A 23,481-nucleotide genomic window follows, 5' to 3' on the forward strand; every position below is an offset into this window, starting at 1 on the left:
TTTTGCATCTTTGTCACCATATTTTAAAACTTTATAACTTTAAGACCTTTGTTGTTTTTCGCAACCTTTTGGCCACTTGCTTTCATCTTCCTCAGCAACTTCATATTTTTTGATAAATTTTAAAGCTTTTCATCGCCTTCTTAATATCTTTTAAACAATTCTTTTAATGAGCTGCCATTGAGGTTTTGCTTCTCAATATACGGTGTTACATTTGACAAACTGCAAAGACTCAAAAATCATCATTTATCAAAGTGTTAAATTGATTTATTACAATAAACAATTCCGTCTATATCTAAAGTAAGTTGAAGTGATTAAAATAGGCATCGTATTCAATATAATAGCAATTACAGCTTGCATTTGTATGAAAAGTGCAATCAAATAAAAAATAATAAGAGTAAATTTAGGTTTCATTCAAATTAGGCGCCAAGGTTGATCACGTTTTGCATTCGTTCTCAGTTGAATTATTTGATCATGTGTAAGCATAGAAGACAAAAGAAAATGCGACCATTAGTAAAAAAAATGTTAACTTCTTTGTGTAAATAATTTATTGAGTGTATTTTAAAGATTTTCAAAGCCAAAAAATAACAATCGAACCGACAAAATTTAATTCGAAGGAAAGCTACTTTATCCTGTTCAGGAAATTAACGAAAAACGAACAAGATCAGTGATCCTTGATAGAGATAAAAATCACAAACGGCTACTCACTTTTGGTGTTCAAATGATTTTGAAACAGATACAAGCTCTTCATTCAGAAGTTATTCACAATTTTGAAAATTTTGCTATTGTCTCAATTTCCCGCGTATGAACGATCCATTTGTTCAAAAAAAAATAATACACCACGCCAATATTTTTCCTAAATGATCAAATCACAATTTAATATTGCACAAAAAATCTCTGAGTTTATAATTGAGTTGTTTTTTTATTTATGATTTATTTCGCATCACCGGCGTTCGCAGCCCCGCCGTCCGCTTTCGCCTGTTCCGTGGATCCCGAGGTGGCCTTGGACTTTTTAAACCTGCCGAATCCCGCCTGGATCTTGATAGCCGCTTTCTCAACCTCAGGGTCGTTGAGGTCTATGTCGACTTCTTCCTCCTCCTCCTGCTGGGCTGTGGCTGCCTTTGCATCTGATTCGCTAGCAGACATTTCTGGGTTATTTTGTGGGTTTAGTTTGTCGAATAAACTAAGGAGATAGCTGAAACAATTATCAACTTTATTCAAAATCGATATAAAATCAGTAATTCGGGCTTCAAAACGTGCAGCGACCCCTATATTATGCTAAAAATATATATTCAAAGGCATCTGTGAGTCTTCCGGGTTCTTCTCTTTGACTACCCGGGTTGACCCCATAACTCAAAGAGTTATAAAATTACAACTCCATATTATGGCGTCTATGAAAAGTTGTAGTCATAGAACTTTCATAAAAGGGAGTTCTATGAAACTAAATTTTTATGGATATTTTGAAAACATCATAAAAAGGAGGGGAAAATATGTTTCGAAAAAACTAATTTGAAAAAAAAAATGGAAAAAAATTGTTTTTTAAGCGAACAGAGAATTATTGAAAAGTTGTAGTCATAGAACTTCATTAAAAAATTGGAGAAAAATAAAGAACATTTTTTCAAATAAAAAACTCATAGCATGCGCTGATATGTTCAACGAAAAACCGTCGAATCAAGTGGGGTTGCAACTAGTAAATAACAATGAAAAATTTGTAGTCATAGAACTTCATAGAACAGTTTTGGTTCAGTTTTTTTCCGTAAAGGAACTAATTTCTTTCTTAATTAGAAAAATTTTGAAGCGTATTCTATGTTTTTGAACTGTCTTTGAGCAAACACTCTCCTCATAAGAAATTGAAGAACAGTATCTCACTGTTTTGTCTTTCGAAGTTACTCCATCTAACATTATTAATTTTTGGCATCATCAAATACGTTTTATTTGTGATACTCCCCTCAAGTTCAGGCCCACGAGTGTAAAACTAGCGTATAGCACAAAAAATATGGGAAACTGAAAAATCGATGGTACACGAAAACAGTTTTCTCCCAAAAAAATTTTTTGGAAAATCGGACACCGACATTTTTTGTTAAGGTAGACCGAAAAAAATCAAGACTCTTTAAATGCCTCCTTTCTGTTGTTATGGAGACGTAGTAACCATAAAAATTCCATATTATGGAAAAGTTGTGGTCACAATAGCGGTCTTTGCGACCTTAGCCCAACTGCGCAAAAATTTTTGTCATTGCGAAAAAAATATCTCAATTTAATTGCAATCCATCGCTACAAATTGCTCAATTTTCGCCTTAATTTTTACAGCTGTTTTTAAATTAAAAAAGAAGATATTAAATATCAACAAATGTTTCTGACAGGTTTTAGCGTTTTAAGGTAGAACAGATTAACGACATATTTCATTGGAGCTAATTGAAAAGACGTTGAAAACGATTCTAGTGAAAACATGCCCTGTATCTCGATGGAAAAATTTCATGCCGTTTTCTGACATTTTCTAAAATTCAGCAATTTCAATTATAGGTTATTTTTCAAGAAAAGAAATAAAGTTAAGAGAAAACAAGACAAAATTTACACGAATAATTTTATTCAAACACAAAAAGTTTTTTGAATTTTTGATATAGCGTAGGATTTGTACAGCAAAATTCACTTTTAAAATTGCGAAACAGTGTAGAAATGGTCTCTTATAATACACAACAAGCAATTTAATAATTCTAATTTTGAATTCGTTGCCACTTTTCATGGAAAAATTTATTTAGAAGACGAAGTCTTTTAATTAAGATCAGAGACAAAAATTGCCACAAATGTAACTCAACAGTTCCAATTTAAGTTGTTCCCTTTCGACAAATTAAATCTAATTGTTTGTTTTTCTTAGTTTTTTGTATTACAGATCACTGAACTTTATTATGAAATCTAGCATTTGGAGAATAAGGGTGTTATTGTCATCTTTTTATTGCTAAACAATTTTAAGTCTTAAATAATATATTTCCTTTATACAGAAGTTTACTCGAGCAGTGATTGAATCGTGGAATGATCTTCAAGTTAAAAAGGGATTTGTTGCTATTTGTAATCAAGACCGAGATCGCATCAATTCTGCCATCGGTTGAAAACTTTTTGGTTATTATGGCATATTCCTCAACCATATCTGAATAGCACCGACTTTTAATGCGCTCTGACAGACATTTGTAGCTCAAAACCCAGGTCCGCAGAAAATTGTACAAGATTTATATTAAGTCAAAATCTTTTGTAATTAGAATACAAATGTTGCTCTTTGTCATATTCTATTATTCTGTCAATTGAGAAATAAAAAAGGTGTATGAAACGATTAAACTTTTGGGCAAAATTTATCCAAGATGAACTGTTTTGAGATTTCATATAATCTTCTTTACCAGAATGCGGATAGTTTTCTTAAAATGTTAAAAAAGTATAACATAAAGACATTGCTTTGTAAAATTTGTGAGACTTGAATCACATTTCGTTATTCGAATTCGCGAACTTGGTACATCTTTTCAGAAATTTTCTCAACCCGAGCGGTGTGATTGATATATTTATATCTTTCTCCTGTATGTACCGTTTCATAGAAACAGAGGTTCCTAAGTAAAAGATTTCTTTTGAATCAATTATAGCTGAGGTTGATAATAGTTTTTTTATAATAATTAATTTCAGGTAATAATTCTGTGATGTTAGTAAATCTTCAACTCATTTCAATTTAAATTTTAGGTGCATTAAGAATTATTGCCTAAAATTAAATCGTCAAAATATGAAACAGTGAACAACGGTTTACCTAAGTGAAGACAGTTTTGAAGCTTCACTGATATTTCAGCGTTGCATTAATTTTTCACCTTTTGAAGCACAGTGATATCAAAGATGTGATTCTCATTTTGAAGTATATCAACTTTACCACTTTTTCTTTAATTTGTGGTTCAATTCACAATTTTTATATCACTTTATAAACCTTTGAAGTTCTATTTTCCAGTCCTTTTATATGTAGAGCATTTCATCTTGGTTGTGTTAAACAAAAACTATTGCTTCTTAATATGATATGATGCCCCCACTCCTGTTTTTATTTAAGTTAGAACCTAAATCGCCCCAAATATAAAATATTAACCTTCATTTGACAATAACAGGGTCTTTATTTTACCAGAAAAGAATAGATACAATAGAAAAAGTCAAAAAGGCGACAATTTTTCCTCAAATTTTGTAGAAAATCCGTTCACGCTGCCGACCTTTATAAAAAGCAGCCAGCATGTCTGATTAGTTGAGCATCAGCATAACTTTCACCTGGATAGGCTCCAAAAAATAGGAAGCCATCGGGGAATTAAACTGAGACGTATTCGGTCCAGTCTTATCGGGGGAAGAGGAATTTGCATAATCGAATTATCCCATTTTATTCAACTATCTATAATAATCATTCACTGCCGGATAAGAAAACTGTTGCCAGCCGGTTTCAACATAAATATATAAATAAGAAAAGCGTTGCTAGGATATAAAGGAGAAAAAAAACCGTTGCTAGGTTATTTGAATGAATGAATGAATTGTAGGTTATTAAGTAATAAACAAAAAAACTGTTGATAGACTATTTGCTTATCAACAAAAAATTCCTCAGTTTTCGGAAACGAGTGTTTCTTAAGTTTTTTGGACAAAAATGTAAAGCTTTGTCTCAATAATGCTTTATGATATTATTGAGAAATTATAACTTGGATCTATTTCGAAATGAAGAGCGCGTTATATGTTGGTTCTAACAAAATTTATGAAATTTGGTAATCGAATTACGGCAAAAAAGGCACCCGGTATCGAATTATTTTCTTCACAATAGTAACACTGAGGGTAGTTAAACAGTTTTATTAAAATTTATTAATTCAAAGGCAAAGGCTGAAAAATGAGTTCTGAGCTCTGTCGATATCTGATTGACAAGAGTAACGCATGAGCTCATGTATAATATTAAGATCTGAACCTGTGCAATCTGAAGTTTAACTATTCAAAAACAAACAGAAAAAAAACAAACGGAAACGATGGAAAAGAGAAGGGAAATATCACAATTAACCAAAACAGATGTCTTGACGATTTAAACATTGTTTGAAAACTTTAATCGTATCAAATTGCGACGAACATTTTTCAATACGCTTGATTTTGAAAAGTTTTACTTCAAAATAACACCCCGTCGTTTAATCAGCGCTTAAGTGTCCCTTCTGAAGAACACCATGAATTTACTGAATTGTATAGGCACCAACTGCTCCTATGGAAAAATAAAAATATGAACGAAAATTTACGGCTATTATTCCAACAAAAGCAAGAATCAAAGGAAAAATTGCAAAGCACTTTTTAAAACATAAACGCAGAAAAAGTATGAAACTAGCTGGCAGACAGAATAAGAAATTAAAGTTGCAAATCAAACATTTTGTAATAAATTATCAAAACAGCTTGTTTTCCTTTTATAAATACACAGTACTTGCAGTATTGATCTTTATTACTGCTCGCTAGCGCCATCAAAACTTTTATTTATTTTGATTTGGTTTTCATTTTTAGAAGGAGCAGTTCTGAAAGTCGATAATTTATTCCAGCTGTTGAACAGTTTTCCGAGCTTTTAAATATTTAAGGCTGAAAAAAGAAACAAAAACAAATATTCTTTCAAGACACTACAAGAGTACAACTTCCAAGTAAATCAATTGCAAATCCAAATAGAAGAAAACAAATTTACTGAAATAATGTTTTAGAAATAACTAGAAGAAATCAAATTTACAGAAATAATGTTTTAGAGTATACACTCTAGTAATTAAGCTGTGATCACAATCTCTAATTAAGAGACCGCAGCACGACTCTCTCATTGTGGACCAGTTGTTTCACTGGAGAGTACAGTGGAGAGCTCAAGATTGCAATCAGAGATTGTGGGCTCGCAACCCGCAAAGTTCCCAAACTTTACTCTCACTAAAATATTGTTGACATTTAATCAACATAATGAGCAAAGAGTTGCTCTAATACAAATTTAGTGCAATTTTATTGCAAACATTAAAATATGATTCAATGTTATTCGAAAATGAACATAGAGATTCGAATTGCGAAAATAATGTTCATTTACAAACAACTAAAAAAGTATTTTGATAGTCAATACAAATCTTTTGCAGATTAAATATTTTCTTCACAAATTTAAAATTTGAGATTATGTAAATTTTAAATCCTTCAAATCTTTTGCAGATTATTCAAATTTTTGAAGTCTTCTGAAGGTTATCAAATTTTTCAAAAATTTAAATTTTTTTTTTACAAAAACATCTTATATTTAAAACTCTTATAAAAAACTACGATTTCTAAAGTTTTCTGAGACAAAACAAACTAGATAAAATGCTTAATGTTAAATTTTGGTTTCTTCGGAATCCGACATTGTTTGCCCAATTTATTTCTTGAAAAAAGTTTCAAAATATTTTTCAAAAATTTAAAAATGATTTTAGTTGACTCTCTTGTAATATCTCTCTCATAGCACTGCGACGAAAAACCAAATTAGTCAAAACTAATTGCTTAATGAAATACCTAAAACTGCGTAATCTATAAGCCCCAAATGAAAAAAAAATAACAAATCAGATTTTCAGGAAATTTGAGACAATAGCTTAGAAAACGGTTAAATTTTCCCGGGTGCTCTCTTTTTTATTAATCTTTTAAATATTAAATATTAAATTTCTAAGCATTCAGCACTGCAAAAAAATGCAGAATTTTCAAGTTAATAGAATAAATTGGACTGCCAAATTGACTACTAATCAAATTTGAAAGCAATTTTTTTTGTACTTTTGTACCTTGATGCAAATAGGGAAACCACCCCTACAAATTTTGAACCTGTCAAATGGATGCAAAAAAATGTTCAACTTATTGCGCTCAGTAAGTTAATAAACTTTGTCTGCGGAATTTTATACTAAAACTAAACCATCACTTCAAAAACAACTCTCTCGTTTAACTTTTAAGTGAAAGTTAAATAATCAAACCTAGAAGCTGAACAGAATCTTATGCAATGACTATTATTTTTCAAACAACCTTATGGAAGCTAACAATTATGGAAAAAAATGAAAACATCTGCGTTATTTTTCTCTTTTTGAAGGTTGACGGAACAGCCGAACATAAAATCAACTTGAGACAGCTTGACATAGCTCGATAAGAAACTCTACTAGTTAAGCGTAAAATTGGCTAGAGAGATGAAGCCTTGACGAACAAAAATGACAAGAAACAGGGTTATGACATTTTCAATATGCCAAGAACAATAGGTGTAATGTTTTCAACACTAGGCAACCAACATTTCTTGCTCGTGGGAAATGTTGGTTGAAATCCAGTACTGATCTATTTTCACAATAGCTACGCCTGCTTAGATTACCTTGCCTGTGAGAACGATTAACGCCGTGGAGATTTTCCCTTATTTCAGAACTCTATTTTAATGAATTGTTCTGTTGTATAGAATCATTTCAGTTATGTACTAATTTTATCTATGTTTTGATAACATGATCTACTTTATGTACGATAAATTTAACAAATTTAACAAATAATTGCGATATTCTACACTCGTAATAAGAACTTGATTACTTTTTGTTTCAAGAGCAGCTCTACGTTGGAAATATTATGAGGATTTTTTTTCTATTTCAGTCATACTATCAGTATTTAATAATTATCTGAAAAAGACCATACTACTGTATTTTTTCCTCTGATGATAGTTTTAAAAAGATGTTTATGTTTTTCCCAATCTCCTCGAATCTTAGACGACAAAACTAATTAAACCATGCTTAGACCACTTCAAGTCGAGTTGATCAATTTATGGCAGACATAAAGCAAATCTCAAAGGACAAGATCACTTAATGAAGCATAAATTAACAGCTATTTTATTCAATTAACTGACTTTATCAGTGCTTTTCAAGTCATTGTCGCAACATCAAACACAACACCAACATGCAAAGGTATTGAGAGTTAAAAGGAGATATAGACACTGTGATTCGATGATGTAAAGTAATCGCAAAACCGATTATGTGAATTCGATTTGTTAATTAACATTCAAAAAAACTAAAAATAATTTTCTGTTCGAAATGTGTTAAATTAAAGTGAGTTTAGTTTCAAAGCAACTGATGCCTGGTTTAGCATGAAATGTCAGAAAATTTGTGCATATATATATATATATATATATATATATATATAAAATATGGATATATATTTTTGTCAAATAGGTATATGTTTTTGTCTATATCAATTCTATTTCTTTCTCCCAACTTAAGTGGGCATAACTCTTGTAGACCAAGATATGATGTGAGTGGCTTTCTGTCGAAAACAGAAGAAGCAGATCAGCAGAATACGATGAAATCATGAGCAATAAAAATGATTTAATAGTTTCGAGGATCTGTTTTTCAGTCCTGATAGACAAAATAGAATCCGATATTTCATGGGTTTCCAATTGGTACCATTCGCAATCTCTTGAAACGTTTCCAAAGGGTATCTTTCAGAAACTGGTTGCCACCCGAATACGAAAAACAATAGAGAAAATAGAAAAAAAAATTATAAAAACTTTAAATGGTTTGCGATAACTAAGCAATGTGACAATACAGAATTTGTAAACAGTTATTTGATGTAATTTTTCATCCAATCGTTTTTCAACTGATCGATTTTAAATCGGGTTCATACATTAAGTAAGAGAATGCTACCTCGAGGCGCGAGTCTTTAAGCTCTACTACGTTGCATTGGATCAAAAAACGAAATTGAGGCTCAGTGTGTAACGGTTTGTACATAATGTTTTGTTTCAAGCGCTAAAGGCGAACTCCTAAATTCATTGCCAGCAGATTTTTTTCAAAAAAATCTTAAAAGATGTTTTGTCTCCATATTTTAATTGCTTGCACTGATGTGAGCACTTTCCGAGAAAAAACTCAAGAAATTGATTTAGTTTTATTATTTCCAAATTTTTCTTAAAAACATAGTATTATAGATCTCTATTTATCTATAAGGGCAACAAAATGATGGCTTTTATCATATCAAGCTGTGTTTCTTGCGCTTTACTTTGTGTAAGGGATGGTTTTGAAAACACTAACACCGTCAAAAAAACTAATTTTTTCAATTTCCTTCCTTTTTAAGAAAAATGGCTTTGTTATGTTTCTGCCTGCTATTAGTTAGCAAGCATTCTTTAATATATTGGTGTTTTTCAGACAATCTGTCAAAAGCATTTCTATTACAATAAAAAGAGCAATTGTAAATTTTAAAACAACTTTTTCCGTTTTAACGGCTTTTAAGATTTCTACCCAAAAACTTTTGATATTTTTGATAGGTTCCTTCATTGAGTAATCGAATTTAGCTTCTGCTGAGTTCTTGTTTTGTATGTTTTTTCTAGTAGCCGATAATTTTGAGGGAAAACTCAAATAAATTATTGATTAAAATTTAATTTGTCTTCCAGCTGAAACGATGAAAAGTTTCTGGGTCGTTGATTTGTCTGTGAAAAGAGTCTGTCTGTGATTTCTTCACGGGATCAAATAATGCACACTCAAGTTCTAAAAATCCTTTGAAATAAAGATGTTTGTTGCTCAAGGTCGATTCATTTTACAGCTTTTGGGAACTTGCGAAAAAATGACAAAATTTTCTCTATGAAATCAATTAAAACTTCGACAGTAATAAACACATTTTACAGGCAAAATTCAGTACTTAATCTGGCAAAATTATTTTTATTTTTGCAGAAAATAACACAAAGTCTTAATAATATTTGTAAATTTATAGAACCCTTCAATTAACATTTTCTACAAATGACGGCTTTACAATGGTACTGATCAGTACTTCACTGTTATTCAAAAGAAGTATTGATAAGAAAAATTTGACTGAGGAAAGAGAGCGCCTCTCCCATTATTATGTTCCACGCTAAAAAAGATTCAAAAATAAAAATGAAAATATACACTTTCAAAATGAGTTTGCAAATTTAAACAATTATATCAATTAAACAATTTTTCAAGAACTTTCATCAGTTTACCGACGCAGATGATGTTTTTAAGCAGAATATAACCGGTTGTAACCATTCAAGATAATAATTTTGACAAGTATAATTCAAGATAATGACAAGGATAAAGTGCTACATTGAAAGTACTGCTTTCTTTAAAATAAATTCATTTAACTTTGTTCTTTTTATTGATTTTTTACTTCCTCAAAAGAGCGCTAAGGGTCTTGGAAGATCACAAAATTACTGGCGGGGTATTATTTAATCCAAAAACTCAGTCATGTATTGTCAAAACTTACGACATTGAAAAAATTGAAGCCCTAATATTTTTGATTGGTCACGCTTTTCCTTGTCAAAAACGTAAAATATTACAAAAACTACACCACTTTCTAAAATACATCATATAGAGATCTTTAGCCTATGTTTTTTAGAACACAAACTCTTTTGATAGGATCCTCAATTTAATAGAACCATAGAGGAGTATTTTCATGTCCATTCTCGTAAAAAAAATAGCAACATGCTATTGTACTACGCTTTATAACATCAGTTTTATTTGGCCCCGTCCGTGTTTCTTCTAAGTAGAACGAAAACAATTTTTCCACAGTTTTGCCGTTGGTTCGAAACCTTGGAGAGTTTTTGTGCCCAAAACCCATAACGTGTAGAATTCAAGTTTTATATATTTAAACGCCCCATACTCCACCAAACACATAAACACACACACACACACACACACACACACACACACACATATACATAACTCACACTCGCCTTACAGACACTCAAACACACATACACATATAGACATACGTTTCCAAATCCTCTTCAATTTTTGAAATTTTCTCAAGTCTTCGCAAATTGTTTTTCAATTGTTTTCATTGTTACCCTTTTTCTTTGCTATAAAACAAAAAATGTCTGACTTGACTTATCATTATTAAAGATAGCTTTTTTGTAATATCTGACATGAATGTGGTGGTTTTCAAGATTTTCTAAGTTTATATCTCTGAGAACAATTTTGCGTTGATGATTTTAACACGACAAATTGTGCTATCTCTGACAGCCACATTTTTATTTGTATAGTTTGTATATTTCGTTATTATTTTTTCAAGAAGTTATTGACTTGTAATGCGTTGAAAAATATTGCTAATTTTTTTTCCTTTCGCTTTATAAATTCGGTTATACTTCATTTGGACGTTAGATTTTACAGTTGGTTTGATCACTTGGCCGAGGAGTTATTTTGTTCTTTGATTAGATTTAATGTTTTTACCGGCCTCCTTTTTATAAATTATTATTCACTTTTTCGACAATTTTGCCCTTTCAAAATGGAATAAAATGTTAAATACCGAGCGTGTTAATTTGTCCCAAGCCAGTTCAAATATTTTCATAACTGTTATATATGCTGCAATTGACTGTAAGGCATAAATTTGGGATCAATTTTTTCCCAATTTTTTGATTTTTTCAGTTGAAGTCAATTAACGTCAGCCGCAGTTCAATTTAGCATTGTAGAAGCAATAAATTTGTCTCATGATTGTTTTTTTAGGTATAGATGTTGATAAAGTTAACTTAAAAACAAACTATTGTAATCATTATTGCCATTTTGTCATAGTTTTAATTTTTTTGTCATAATTGAAGATGTTTTTGGGCAAATGAAAACTTCTTGAACATTTAGCACAGGACGTTTGCTAAATTTTTTCAGCGCAGAATTTGTTTTGAAAGCATCGGTTTTGAAATTTTTGGTGACTTGGTAGCAATTTTGGTCATTATTGCTATTTTTTAAAAAATATTTTGTCATTTTCATCTCTGTTTCTCTATGCGTCCAGTCAGGTTTCAGGTTTCAGGTTACCTATAAAATAAATAACAAATCAAGAATGGTTTTTTGAGAGGCTGCAGTTAATAGAAACTAGGCCAAAAAACTTTTGTGCAACAGGCTTACTAACATTAATGCGAAAAAAAACGTAAAATTGAAAAACGAATTTAAAAAGTTTGTACAAAAACTTTTTGGGGCCAAACTTTGTCCAATTTGATGAAAACTTCGCTCTAAAAACAATAATTTTAAAATCTGATACGCGGATAGAAGTTTATGCTTTGTTTGTCTAAACAAAAAAGACAAAAATAACGTCAACCAATGAGACCCACAATTAAGCTGCAACAGTTTTAAATGAAATCGCTTACAATTCATCTTAAACTACTATATGACACAAAACGGCTCTAAAATCATCAAATGGTTCGAAAAAACTGCTCAAAAATATCAAAAGATGGTTTCGTATGGACCATTGTTGACTGTGATTTTTTTAAATGACTTTGTTTAGTAAACCACAGGTCTTTATTGCAAATTTCTCGGTAAGGGCTCAAATCCTTTTTTATTTGTTTCCTGATTTTCAACGGTCACTGAATACGACAAACGTTTTTATACATTAGAGTCTTTAGCGTTCAATTCATTTTCGATTTAGTGCACTTCTGCTAAAATCTCTGACGTCACAGAAAATGTAACAAAATGTTAAACTAATCAATTCAGTTTTTCATAAACGAACGATCAGATCTCTTTTCTAACGGTTCCATTTCAATTATCTAAAAAGCCTTGACGAATTCGAACAAGAATTTGAATAAGCAATAAGAGCAGCTTTTACAGTAATTGTACCCCTAATCCTCCAGCGCCTGATAGATTCGAAACCCACCGATGCCGAACTGTTAGGTCAAAAATCACTAACCATGGTAGAATTGCTACCCGCCTATCGTGTATAATTTAACATTTTTACAATTTCGCTAATAGTAAAAATTTCACACCGTGTCGAATCGTATTACTCGCGTTTAAAATGGACTGCCTATTAAGCCGAAAGAAATTTGAGGTTTAAAAAATCAAAGCAAAATATTCGACGAAAAATGATTTTGTATCAATTAATCGAAAAAAAATCTTTTCACAAGCGAAGCACAGTTGTACGCCGCGTTCGTTTAATCGAAATTAATTTTTGAAAAATTCCGCGTCAATTAACTTCAATTAACTTTATTTTTTTCATGGAAAAATTTAACCTTCTGACTATAATTGTAAGATTGTCCTCTTTCTTTTGGGAAATACAATTCTTGTTTTTCTCCTTAATAAAAAAATTTCAAATAAATTATCTTGAAATAAATTTTCAAATTATTTCAAGATAACAAATTTCTTTCACACTACAAATATGAAAACAGTAACAGACATCAGTCGGCTTTAGAAACAGCAGCCATTTGAACGGCAGCTTCAAAAATACGGCAGCAATTTTCTTACAAGCTGATTTTTACGCATTGTTTGATCAGGCCCTAAGGCACAATAGCGCTGTAAACACGAATTGGTATTTCCTCAAACACAATACAATACGACATAGGTTAATTGAGTTTGAAATGGGTCTAAAAAGGCTGCTTTAGAAATTGACCAAGTCATGAGAGAAAGGAAAAAAGCCTGAGAAAATTTATTTGAACGTGATTAAATTGTGAACAAAGAGCTGAAATCGGGAACAAAAAACTGCTAGACAGATTTCTATACAGCCAAGTGACAAGAATTGATAGCCGAAAGGTGACTTGAGAGCTTTTGACTAAAAGCTTATTGAAATTGGGAACCTACTAGGAAATAGAGTTCGATAGTGCTCCTAATCAAATCAAGTTTTTACCTATAACCCCAAAATCAATTTGCGCAAAAGCACTTGAAATCCGCACGCGAGATTTTGAGATACTTTTTAGTTGAAGCAGATGCGAAGGGTGCTATTTTTTTACAAGTGTAGAAAGGTACAAGACTTGCTTTTTGATAAACAATGCTTTTTGATTAACGAAATATAATTTGATAAACCAAAAGTTTTGTTCGATATTTACAAAAAATTTTGTTGGCTCAATTCCAATCGAAAATTGAACAGGATAGTGAAAAGGGAAACCAAAATGGTTATAACACCAATTCTTGAACTAATATATAAATTATTCTCAGTAGTTTAATTCAATTCATATTTTGAAGAAGTAATTGTTTTCAAAAACTGAACAAACTGTTTCACTTAAAGTTAATCTGAAAAGCGTTTTTTTAAAAACCTTTATAGGTATTTTCACCACCACATCCTGGATTCTAAAAAGTAACTTCTTATTAGTGACATTCTAATCTTTAAAATACAAAAGAAGATATCCAATTTGCAAAATAAAAACTGTGATCCAATGCTATACCAACTAACTTCAACTAAAACGATAGTCTCAAAAAATATAGATCCAAAATTTTCGCATGCTGTCGATAATCGTATGTGTGCTGAAACAAAATTAGAAAAGTGCCAGGATTTAGCAACCATGAAATTAGTACTATAATTTGGACTCTACATATTAAATGGACTCTACATTATTCATCAGGCCTTAGTGTCTCAGAACAAATATCAATCCAGGTTTTTCAATGGATAGAAAATAAAACAAACGGTAGCTTTACTTTTCACTAAAAAATCACAGTAAAAAATTCGGCAGCAATAAGTCTATAAAAATTGACGACGATCTCAAAAACGAGAACTTCCAGCATTTTTCAGAGCACAAAAACAATCTATGATTCGCGAAAAAGCTGAGCTGGCATTAAAATTAAATAACAAAAGTTTCGAATTGTCACCTAAAGCCGTTTGAATTCAGCAGACATAAATCATGTAACTCTTTAGTCCAAGTGTTTCCTATTATAAAAGAATAATTGTTTCCTTTCTTAGTTACTTTTGCACAACAGAAAGTGTGAAGTACAACGTTCTAATAAAATTATGTTTCATTTGTTTACTTCTTTGTAGAAACAGTCATCCATCTACCTTTCAAGTTCTTGGACAGTTATTCCAACTTCCAAACGTACTACCAATAACTGTGCAAGACTTTGCAGTTTAGCCTCAAAAAAAACATTAGGACAATAGAAAAACTTGGATTTCTTTTACATCTATGAAATTACAGAGATAAAGTTGACAAAATGTGTTTCCTCAAGTCAGATGAAAATTAGTTTTTATATAAATTGCTTTCAAAGGAAAGCTACTTAAAAGGTTTTCCGAAATTTCAAGTCCTTGAATATTCGTTGCTTCCAAGAACCAACCATTCATTTTCGCAACAAAAACTGTTTAAATCAGATTCTGATAAGTTCACATTGGCCTGAATTTTCTCACCAGTATTTCCCATTTGTATTGACAGTTTGCCATATTTTTAGGTTTTTGTGATTAAAAAATTGTTCTGCTTCTGCTTAAATCTGATTTGAATGATAATTTATTACTTTGAACGGCTAAATTGAGATTCTAATAACATTTTTTGCATTTATTAAAAGCTATTTTTCGTATGAAAACTCAATTCAATAAAAAAATTGCCAAGACCTAATTATTTGAATAATCCATGACCTAAAAATTAAAAGATAATAGTTGGCAATTCATTGGTTAGTTCGAGCTATTTTTTTGTAATTGTAGTGACAAACAAGTGCAGCTACACCTAAATCTTAATCAATTTGATTTTTTGACTAAGAAAAGTCCCCAGCTCCCTTTGTTGAATCAGATAAGCATTCTTACGCACAAATTTTTTCAATTCTCAAAAATGTTTCTTCATTCTTCTATTCCAGTACATTGATACATTAAATTTTCTGATCTGCCATCTGCAATATTAAATATGATTATAAGCTATGTAATCGAGTTTTTTAAGAAAAAATTTCTAAACACTTCTTATCAAGCGTAAACGCTGTGGGATCAAGCAAATGCAAAATATTAGGAACGGAAGTATAGATTGGACTATGATTTTTTTTACTGGTATGCTGTTATACTGAATCTATCCCGTGTTAAAGATCGGCCTCCTTGTAAATTGGGTTTAAAAAAATGCTTTGACAAGTCGTTTTTAGGATTGTTTTCTCAGGACTACAGTTTCTAGCCCAAGGTTTCCGGGAAAATCAAATGCATATGGAATTCAGTTACAGTCCCGATTAACATCTTGGTTAAATGATTATTACTGGTTGATATTTTTTCGTTGGTCAAGCCAAAATCCTAAAACTAAAACTACACTCGATTCTTGCATCTGATTTAGCCGAAATTAGTTTTGTTGAGAACCAAAAATAAGTCAGCGCTAATTCGTAAATTCAAAGTTGGTAAATTCAACGGCCATCATCAAGGGACCAGAAGATAAATTAGTCATATGACAGCAATAGCAGTAAGCATTTTCACTTTTCCTTCATTTGATTAAATACTTTTGATTATTTTTGACATTCTCGATGGTAACAATTTTATAAGTAAATTGATTTTCAGAAACTTTTTGGTTGCATAAATGTCGTGCACCATGCAAATATAACAACGCAAACGAGCCTACAATACATCCAAACATATAGACATTTGTTCACTATAAAAAGATGACATGGTTGTCAGTTTGTCGGAGAAAAATTTTTGATTGAAGCAAAATCTAGCAAATCATTTAGAGTTAGCCCATTCGAAAGCAATACCTTCAGTTCCAGTCAAAGTAGAATTCATTCAAAGTAATAAAATCCAGCCAATTTTTAAATTTTTTTCACATCAAATATCGACCGAAAACGGAGTTTTTGTAAGTCCAGGCCTGAACTACGATACTAGTCAATAATAATTATTCCTCGAAAAATTATTAGTCGATAATACATCAGCGGAATTTCTATCGCTTAAAATAAATCACTAGTATCCCCCCGAGAAATTTATGTCCAAAAAATAAAAATGATTATCTCTCTGTCAAATTATTTGCGCACCGAATACTGTAATGATGAAGTTTCGGTATTTTACTGAGAATATTCTCTGTTATTAAGTAGAAACTGATGAGCAATATCGAAAACTAGAACTACAGTTTGCAAAAAACTGAAGAAACTTATATAAATTCTATGGAAATGTTTATCAAGATTTTCCCCTTTATTTATGCATCGCTTGGAGCTAAGCGGTTGTCATTTTATTTTTAAAACAAACTAAATTCAATATAAAATATAATTTTGAGTCAAAATGCACTAATTAGCAGTTCATTTCGAAGAATACTTTTAAAACATCAATTTCTGTTTTCTTCTTAAAGATAAAAATCTGTTCTCTTTTTCTAACAATGGGTTTTGGAAAACGCAGTGAGATTTATTACTGTTATGAGGGCCATAGTTATTTAAGTTATCTGTTTATTTGTTTATTCTCTGGATCGCGCTAGAGGAAAGAAGGCCGGATAAAATATCACCAGTTTATGAGAAGAATTCCATGCTTGAAAAATTTCACGCCCTTTCAAAGGTCAAAAAAATTTTCTTAGTGCCCCTGTGTTTTGTTTATATAGCTACGAAGGTGTAAACATCCGGCAGAAATTTGATCATGATTTTTGTCTATCCATAGCTATGAATGAACTTACTAAGACAACTATAGATTCAAGATTTTTAAGAGGTTCTTGGGGTTCGCCCATAGTCAGACCAACCACATTACGAAACAGAGCCCCTAACATATAAAGTGGACCATTTGGTTCATTGGGTACATGACAAAATACCCAATGTCCTATTATACCCAATGCCATTGTACCCAATTTATTCCCTTTGATCTTTTCGTTCAGTAATCCGATTAAAAACTAGCATACGATATTTCATAAGTATGTTTTATCATACTTAAGCAGAAAATTTAATCGCATGTTCGGTTGTCATGGTTTCATGTCAAGTCCCAAGGGCCGCTGAGGCATCGCCAAATGCAAGAGCTAAATATTATGTTAAATAATTGTTCTTGTAATTTCAACTTGAGGATTTTGGGTATATTTTGTGTGTTTTGCCCCATTGGGTATTTTGGCATTGAATATTTTGTCCTGGCCTGGGTCCATTTGACCTCTTTACTTTTATAGAACGTATCTTGATATATGAAAAAAAGGTCCCTGCAGTATGGAATATGGCGACAAAAGGAACAACTGGAACGATTATGCTAATTGGTATTTATGCGATGTCGCCCATCCTTTGTCGCCAAATTCCACAAATTAGTGCAATATTATCTTTTAGAGACTTTATTCTCTAACCAGACCGTTTTCCAGATTTTCAGCTAATGATCAGATCATTGTGTGACCAATTGTCCAGACGTTTTAAGTGAACATGATTTTCCCGGGCCATCCAATTTGGGTCGCGCTGTACCGCCGTTTGCGACCGAAAATGGTCTCATAATAGGGTAAAGTCTGAAAAATCTCATCATGGGCTATATATATCCTGATTCAAGAATTAGATTTAGAATGGAAATGTAAAGATTCAGCTCTGAAAAGAGTGCCATTTGGGTTCGAAAAATCAAATAAGGTCACAGAAATGGTGCAGATAAAATAACTGTCAAATTTGCCAAATTTGCTTCAATGGATTTTTCGAGATCAGATTTTAGAAGTTAAATATAGAACCGTTTATATCGTTAAAGCGTGACGTCCTCGAGAAAAAGAATGCTCTAAAAACTCTTATGCGTTTAAAGCAGCGAAAGCCTTTCAAAAACATCTCTTAAAACATTGTTTCTTACTGAAATCTTTATTGATATCATATCTAAACGTTTTTTTTCTAAACTATTCATTACTTCTTTTTCCTTTTGTTTATCGTCTTATCACCATGGAGAGCAACGAACAACCATCAGTAGCAGTGACACCTGAGTAACAATTACGCAAAACAAAAAACTGAAGCACTTTGTAAGGAAGTTAAAGATCTTAAACAAAAAATATTGAGCAAGATCAGGAACTACAAATTCTTCGGGCAAATAAAAAAAACATCAATGAACGATTGCGGGCCCAGGAGAGGTATTCTCGGAAAGATAGTGTACTCATTGTGAATCCTCCTTTTAACGCGCGCACTAGTAAAAATGTGACATACCACACATTAAAAATTTTTGATGATTTTCTCGGAGTGAAATTAACGGTTGATAGCAATAAAGCGTGTCATATAATACCCAACACTGAGACAGAATACCAAATGTCAACGGTGATACGCAAGTTTAATTACTTCAATGATAAGTTGAAAATTTTCAACAAGAAAAGAACGCTGCGGAAAGCCAAAAATTGATAAATCAAGAAATATGATTGTCAGTACACATAACTGCACTGTCTCTGTTTAGGTTGATCGAGGAAGCCAAAAACCAACATACAAAAAAATCAATGATGTTGAAGACCTCATGTAGACAGGGGTAATGTTTTGGCTGTGAAGAAAAATACGTACAACGCGAGGTCAAAACACAATGACCTTGCTGATCATTATTCGCCGGCTCACAAAAAGCAGAACACAAGACAATACTGACAATGACCAAAAACTTCATAATATCAGAAGTCGCGGTGAAACTCAATAATTTTTGTTAATATATTGCAATAACTGAACTGTTATTAACACAGAACTTAACGTGTGGTTAATTTTATTAATCAGCGCAAGAGATCAATTAGTATAGGCTAAGGGTAGCTTAGTGTGTTTTCTCTTCTACAAGCGTGACTGTCTTGCTTGTGATTTCCGCAAGTTGTCATTTAGCAAACTGTGATATACGCAGTTTTGCTGATAGCGAGAGATGGTTACACTATACTAAAAAAACTCTGTGATTTTTGCAGAGGCAGCAAAAAAAAAGAAAAAAGAAACAAGACACTTTTTATTATAACTTTTTTTCTTTTTTTTTAAACTGCTTGTAATTAAATCAAATTATTTGTTTAAAAAACTTGAAGACCTGGAATAAAACAATGAAGAGGGAGATGGTTTTGATTGGCTTAAATTTGCTGCCAAAACGCACTGCTCTTTTATTTTTTAAAATGACATCTCAAATCTCCACTAAAAACAAAGAAAAAAACTTGATACTTCTGCAAAATAGAAGATCACTGTCAAAAAATTTTGACGAATTCAAAATATTTCAAAAGGTGAGAAACAGGCAATTGCGATTTGCTTAACTGAAACGTGGCAAAAGCCAACAGATAACACACAAATTTTAAATCTAGCAAATTACAGTAGCTTATTTAGTTCGCAAAAAAGAGCGTTGGTGGCGTTGGAACATTTGTAAATTCCGCGGCTAATGCAAAATTGCGTGCAAAACTGGAAAAAGTCTCAATTCAGGCTATATCAGTTCTGATAATTTATAGAGGGACTGAAATATTTATAACCTGTGTTTATATACAACCAAACTGCACCAATGAAGCTACGTTTTCAACTTTAGGAAGTTATTTAGATGAAACAGTTCTCGAACCAAATACCAAACATATACTTTGGGGGGACCTGAATATTAATTTTTTTCACGAAGGAAAAAAATATGACCATCTAATATCAATACTTAGCGCTATTGGGCTCTCTTTTGTGTCATCACAAGATGCAACAAGAGAGACCAATTACTTGAATTGTTTTTTACAAATTTCAAATCCTGTGAAAAAGTACTGAAAACAGCTGTAAGCGATCACTATACCATTAAATTACAATTTTTTGAAAATACCAAATTTTCCAACAAAAAATGTAATAAGATACGAGTATGGTCAAAATTACAGAACACAGATAATCTGAATCAAATAAGAGCAAAAAATTGTGTCTTACAGTTGAACTTTCTGCTCAAGAAAAAATTAAATTTCATCAATTGCAATGAATCATTGATTAAATTCCAAGACTTTTTAAACAAAGAACTGAACAAAATAATTCCGGAAAGCAACCCATATGTTAGAAACAAGAGAAATTGGATCGACAACGAAGTAAAAAATGCTGCTACAAAGAAACATCACTTAAGGCAACTGTATTTAAAAGACAGATCTTCATCAGCCAAAGCAAAATATGAAAATCAATCCGAAGTAGTTAAGAAACCTGTCAGGAAATGGATGAGACAATGCTATCAAACAAAAATAAAAAAAAAGCTGGTCAAAACACTCGAAATTTTTTTGATGCTGTAAAAGAAATAATGGGTGAATCCAAAAACCTAGACATCAAGGAAGTAGAGTCAAAACTGGAATCTTTTAATAATTTGCAGACATAGGGAAAAAACTTACAGAAAAATTTAGTGCTAAACGCAATGAGTCCAAAACAAAGAAAATTGACAACTGTTTATTTCTCCAAAAAACAACGAAAACGGAGATAAGCAAAATTTTTAGTGATATGAAAAAAAATGCAGTGTAGATGCTTTCAATTTGAATAAATATTGCATACGGCTGCTTGCGCCATCAATTTCACCTTTTCTCTGCGAAGTCTTCAACTCCTGTCTAAATTTTGGTTTGTTTCCTGATTGCCTGAAAATTGCAAAAGTAATCCCAATATTCAAGGAAGGGAACGAAAGTGATCCATCAAATTATCGTCCGATATCACTGCTACCGGTGGTGGTTAAAATTTTTGAAAAAATTATCTTCAATAGAATTATTGTTTTCCTTAATAAAAAAAATATTAAATGAAAATCAATTTGGTTTTAGACAAAACCGCAGCACAATTGATGCACTGGTGGAACTCAGCGAAAATGTTCGATTAAATTGGCTAAATTGTAAACAAAATACAATCAGTACTTTCTTGGATCTCAAAAAAGCTTTTGACACCTTGGACCACCAAATCTTACTAGCAAAGTGCTCCAGTTATGGTCTAAGAGGACATGTTTTGAAAGTTTTGAAGTCTTTTTTGAGCAGAAAATTTCAATACATTGAAATAGGCTCGAAGAAGTCATCTATGAGGAGCATAAAAATTGGTGTCCTACAAGGCTCAATAATCGGTCCTTTGCTTTTTATTATATACATAAAAGATCTGACCCTCGAAACATCTGACATAAAATCCATCCTCTATGCAGATGACACTGTAGTTTATACAAAAAGTGAACCCAAAACAAATGAAACTAAAATCAGTGTAATTCTTCAGAAAACAGACTCCTGATTGAAAAGAAATCGACTGACTTTAAACGTTGAGAAGACAAAATGCGTCGAGTTTTCGAAAACAGTGCAAAAGAATTCTGAAAGGGTGTATATTAACATTAAAACAATCCAAAATGTTGAAACTTTTAAGTATCTAGGGATTCAGGTAGACCATAAATTAAGTTTTCAAGAACATGCTAAAAATTTAACGAAAAGAATGTTAGGTTTCTGCACACTTCTCTACCGAATTAGGAAGGTCCTAACAACAAATCAGTTAGTTCAAGTCTATCGAACATATGTGCAACCAGTAATTCAATACGGAGTCTTAGTTTACGCTAACACAAGCAATCAAGTACTCAAAACCCTGAATCAAATGGTGAAAAAAATAGCCAGAATCATAACATTCAAAAAAAAGTTTGACTCCATAACAAGTAAGCGGAAAGAACTGCTAATTTATAATGTATCAGAGCTCCACCTGTATGAAATACTCAAAATGGCAATAAAAAATAATACGAAACGAATGCAAAATCCCAGTTTTAAAGAACTGTATCTCAAGGGAAGAGCTTCTCAAAATAGCAAATGCCCGAAACAGTTCTCGCAAATTGTGTTTATTTAAGAACAAGTTTGAAAATTTCTCACTGCAACCAAAAATTCGTAAAATGGTTAATTGCTTGCTAAACTTTTTTTCCCAATTTTGTCAACTTTATTTTTGATCTCTCAAAGCGGCAAGTAAACGACTTTTGTCACAAGTTTTTGGACTTGTGTTTTTTTGACAATGATGAGTTGCTATCTTGGTTTAAAATGTGAGACTCAACCGAGTTCTAAACTCCAAGCTTCCAACAATTCTTTTTAATGTAGCTAGAAAAATTGTCTGATAATCTTTACTTATAATCTTTGATGTTTGCGATCTCTTTTGCTAGAGACACTTGAAAACAGGCCAACCTTGGCCTAAAAGTGTTCTGCTGGAGTATTAAATGCATAAATGAATTTCGATATTAACTTCTAAATGTAAAAGAGCAAGTTTCTTTTTTTCCTAATCAATACTCTGGAAACAATTTATTATTATTATTATTATTATTGTTATTATTATTATTATTATTGTTATTATTATTATTATTATTATTATTATTATTATTATCATTATTATTATTATTATTATTATTATTATTATTATTATTATTATTATTATTATTATTATTATTATTAATATTTTTATTATTATTATTATTATTATTATTATTATTATTATTATTATTATTATTATTATTTTTATTTGCTATATTGATCAGTTTTCAAATTTTAAAGATGGAGATGTTTCAATTCAAGATATATTCTTATTTGATTCATAAACCATTTTATTATAAAAGAGCAAACCGTTAATTAGTCAAAATATATAATTCCAAATAAGACAAGCAATTTGACTTCCGTTTTAATCGCATTTTATCTATTTTAAAATGCATAAATTTTTATACTCCGGAAGGGGTCTATATTAACATTAAAACATAATTTGATGTTAATTTTTACACAATCTTATTTGCCTTTTATTTACCCGAAACTGGTATCGAGGCCATTTTGAAAGCCGATTCACTATTAAACCTCCTTTGCTATCGGTTAGGTTAATCAGCGCAAAAAAATTTAATCTCTTGGAAGCAATTTCAATCCCAAAATTGAGTTTTGGGTCGTAAATAGAATCTAGCCCAAAAAAATAACTAACTTCTTTGTCTGAGATGAATTTTCGCTGAACATTCCTCATAATTTTGGTTATGATATGTTCAAGTGATACTCTATTTAATACTAGTTGCCGAGATAATATT

The 23,481-nt window shown here is 31.4% G+C and overlaps 1 protein-coding gene across 1 annotated transcript in view; it reads right to left on the reverse strand.

The window, feature by feature from the left end:
• Positions 1-239: 239 nt before the first annotated feature.
• Positions 240-23,481, reverse strand: part of LOC142351531 (uncharacterized) — a 52,070-nt gene continuing 28,828 nt past the window's right edge. Inside the window, exon 2 of the mRNA XM_075403602.1 lies at positions 240-1,192. Coding sequence (XP_075259717.1) covers positions 931-1,192 — 262 coding nt within the window. The 3' untranslated portion in view covers positions 240-930. The remainder of the gene's footprint in view (positions 1,193-23,481) is intronic.

This window comes from Convolutriloba macropyga, chromosome 13 (assembly GCF_964194025.1).
Source record: "Convolutriloba macropyga chromosome 13, txConMacr16.3, whole genome shotgun sequence".
Taxonomy (NCBI): Eukaryota; Metazoa; Xenacoelomorpha; order Acoela; family Convolutidae; genus Convolutriloba; species Convolutriloba macropyga.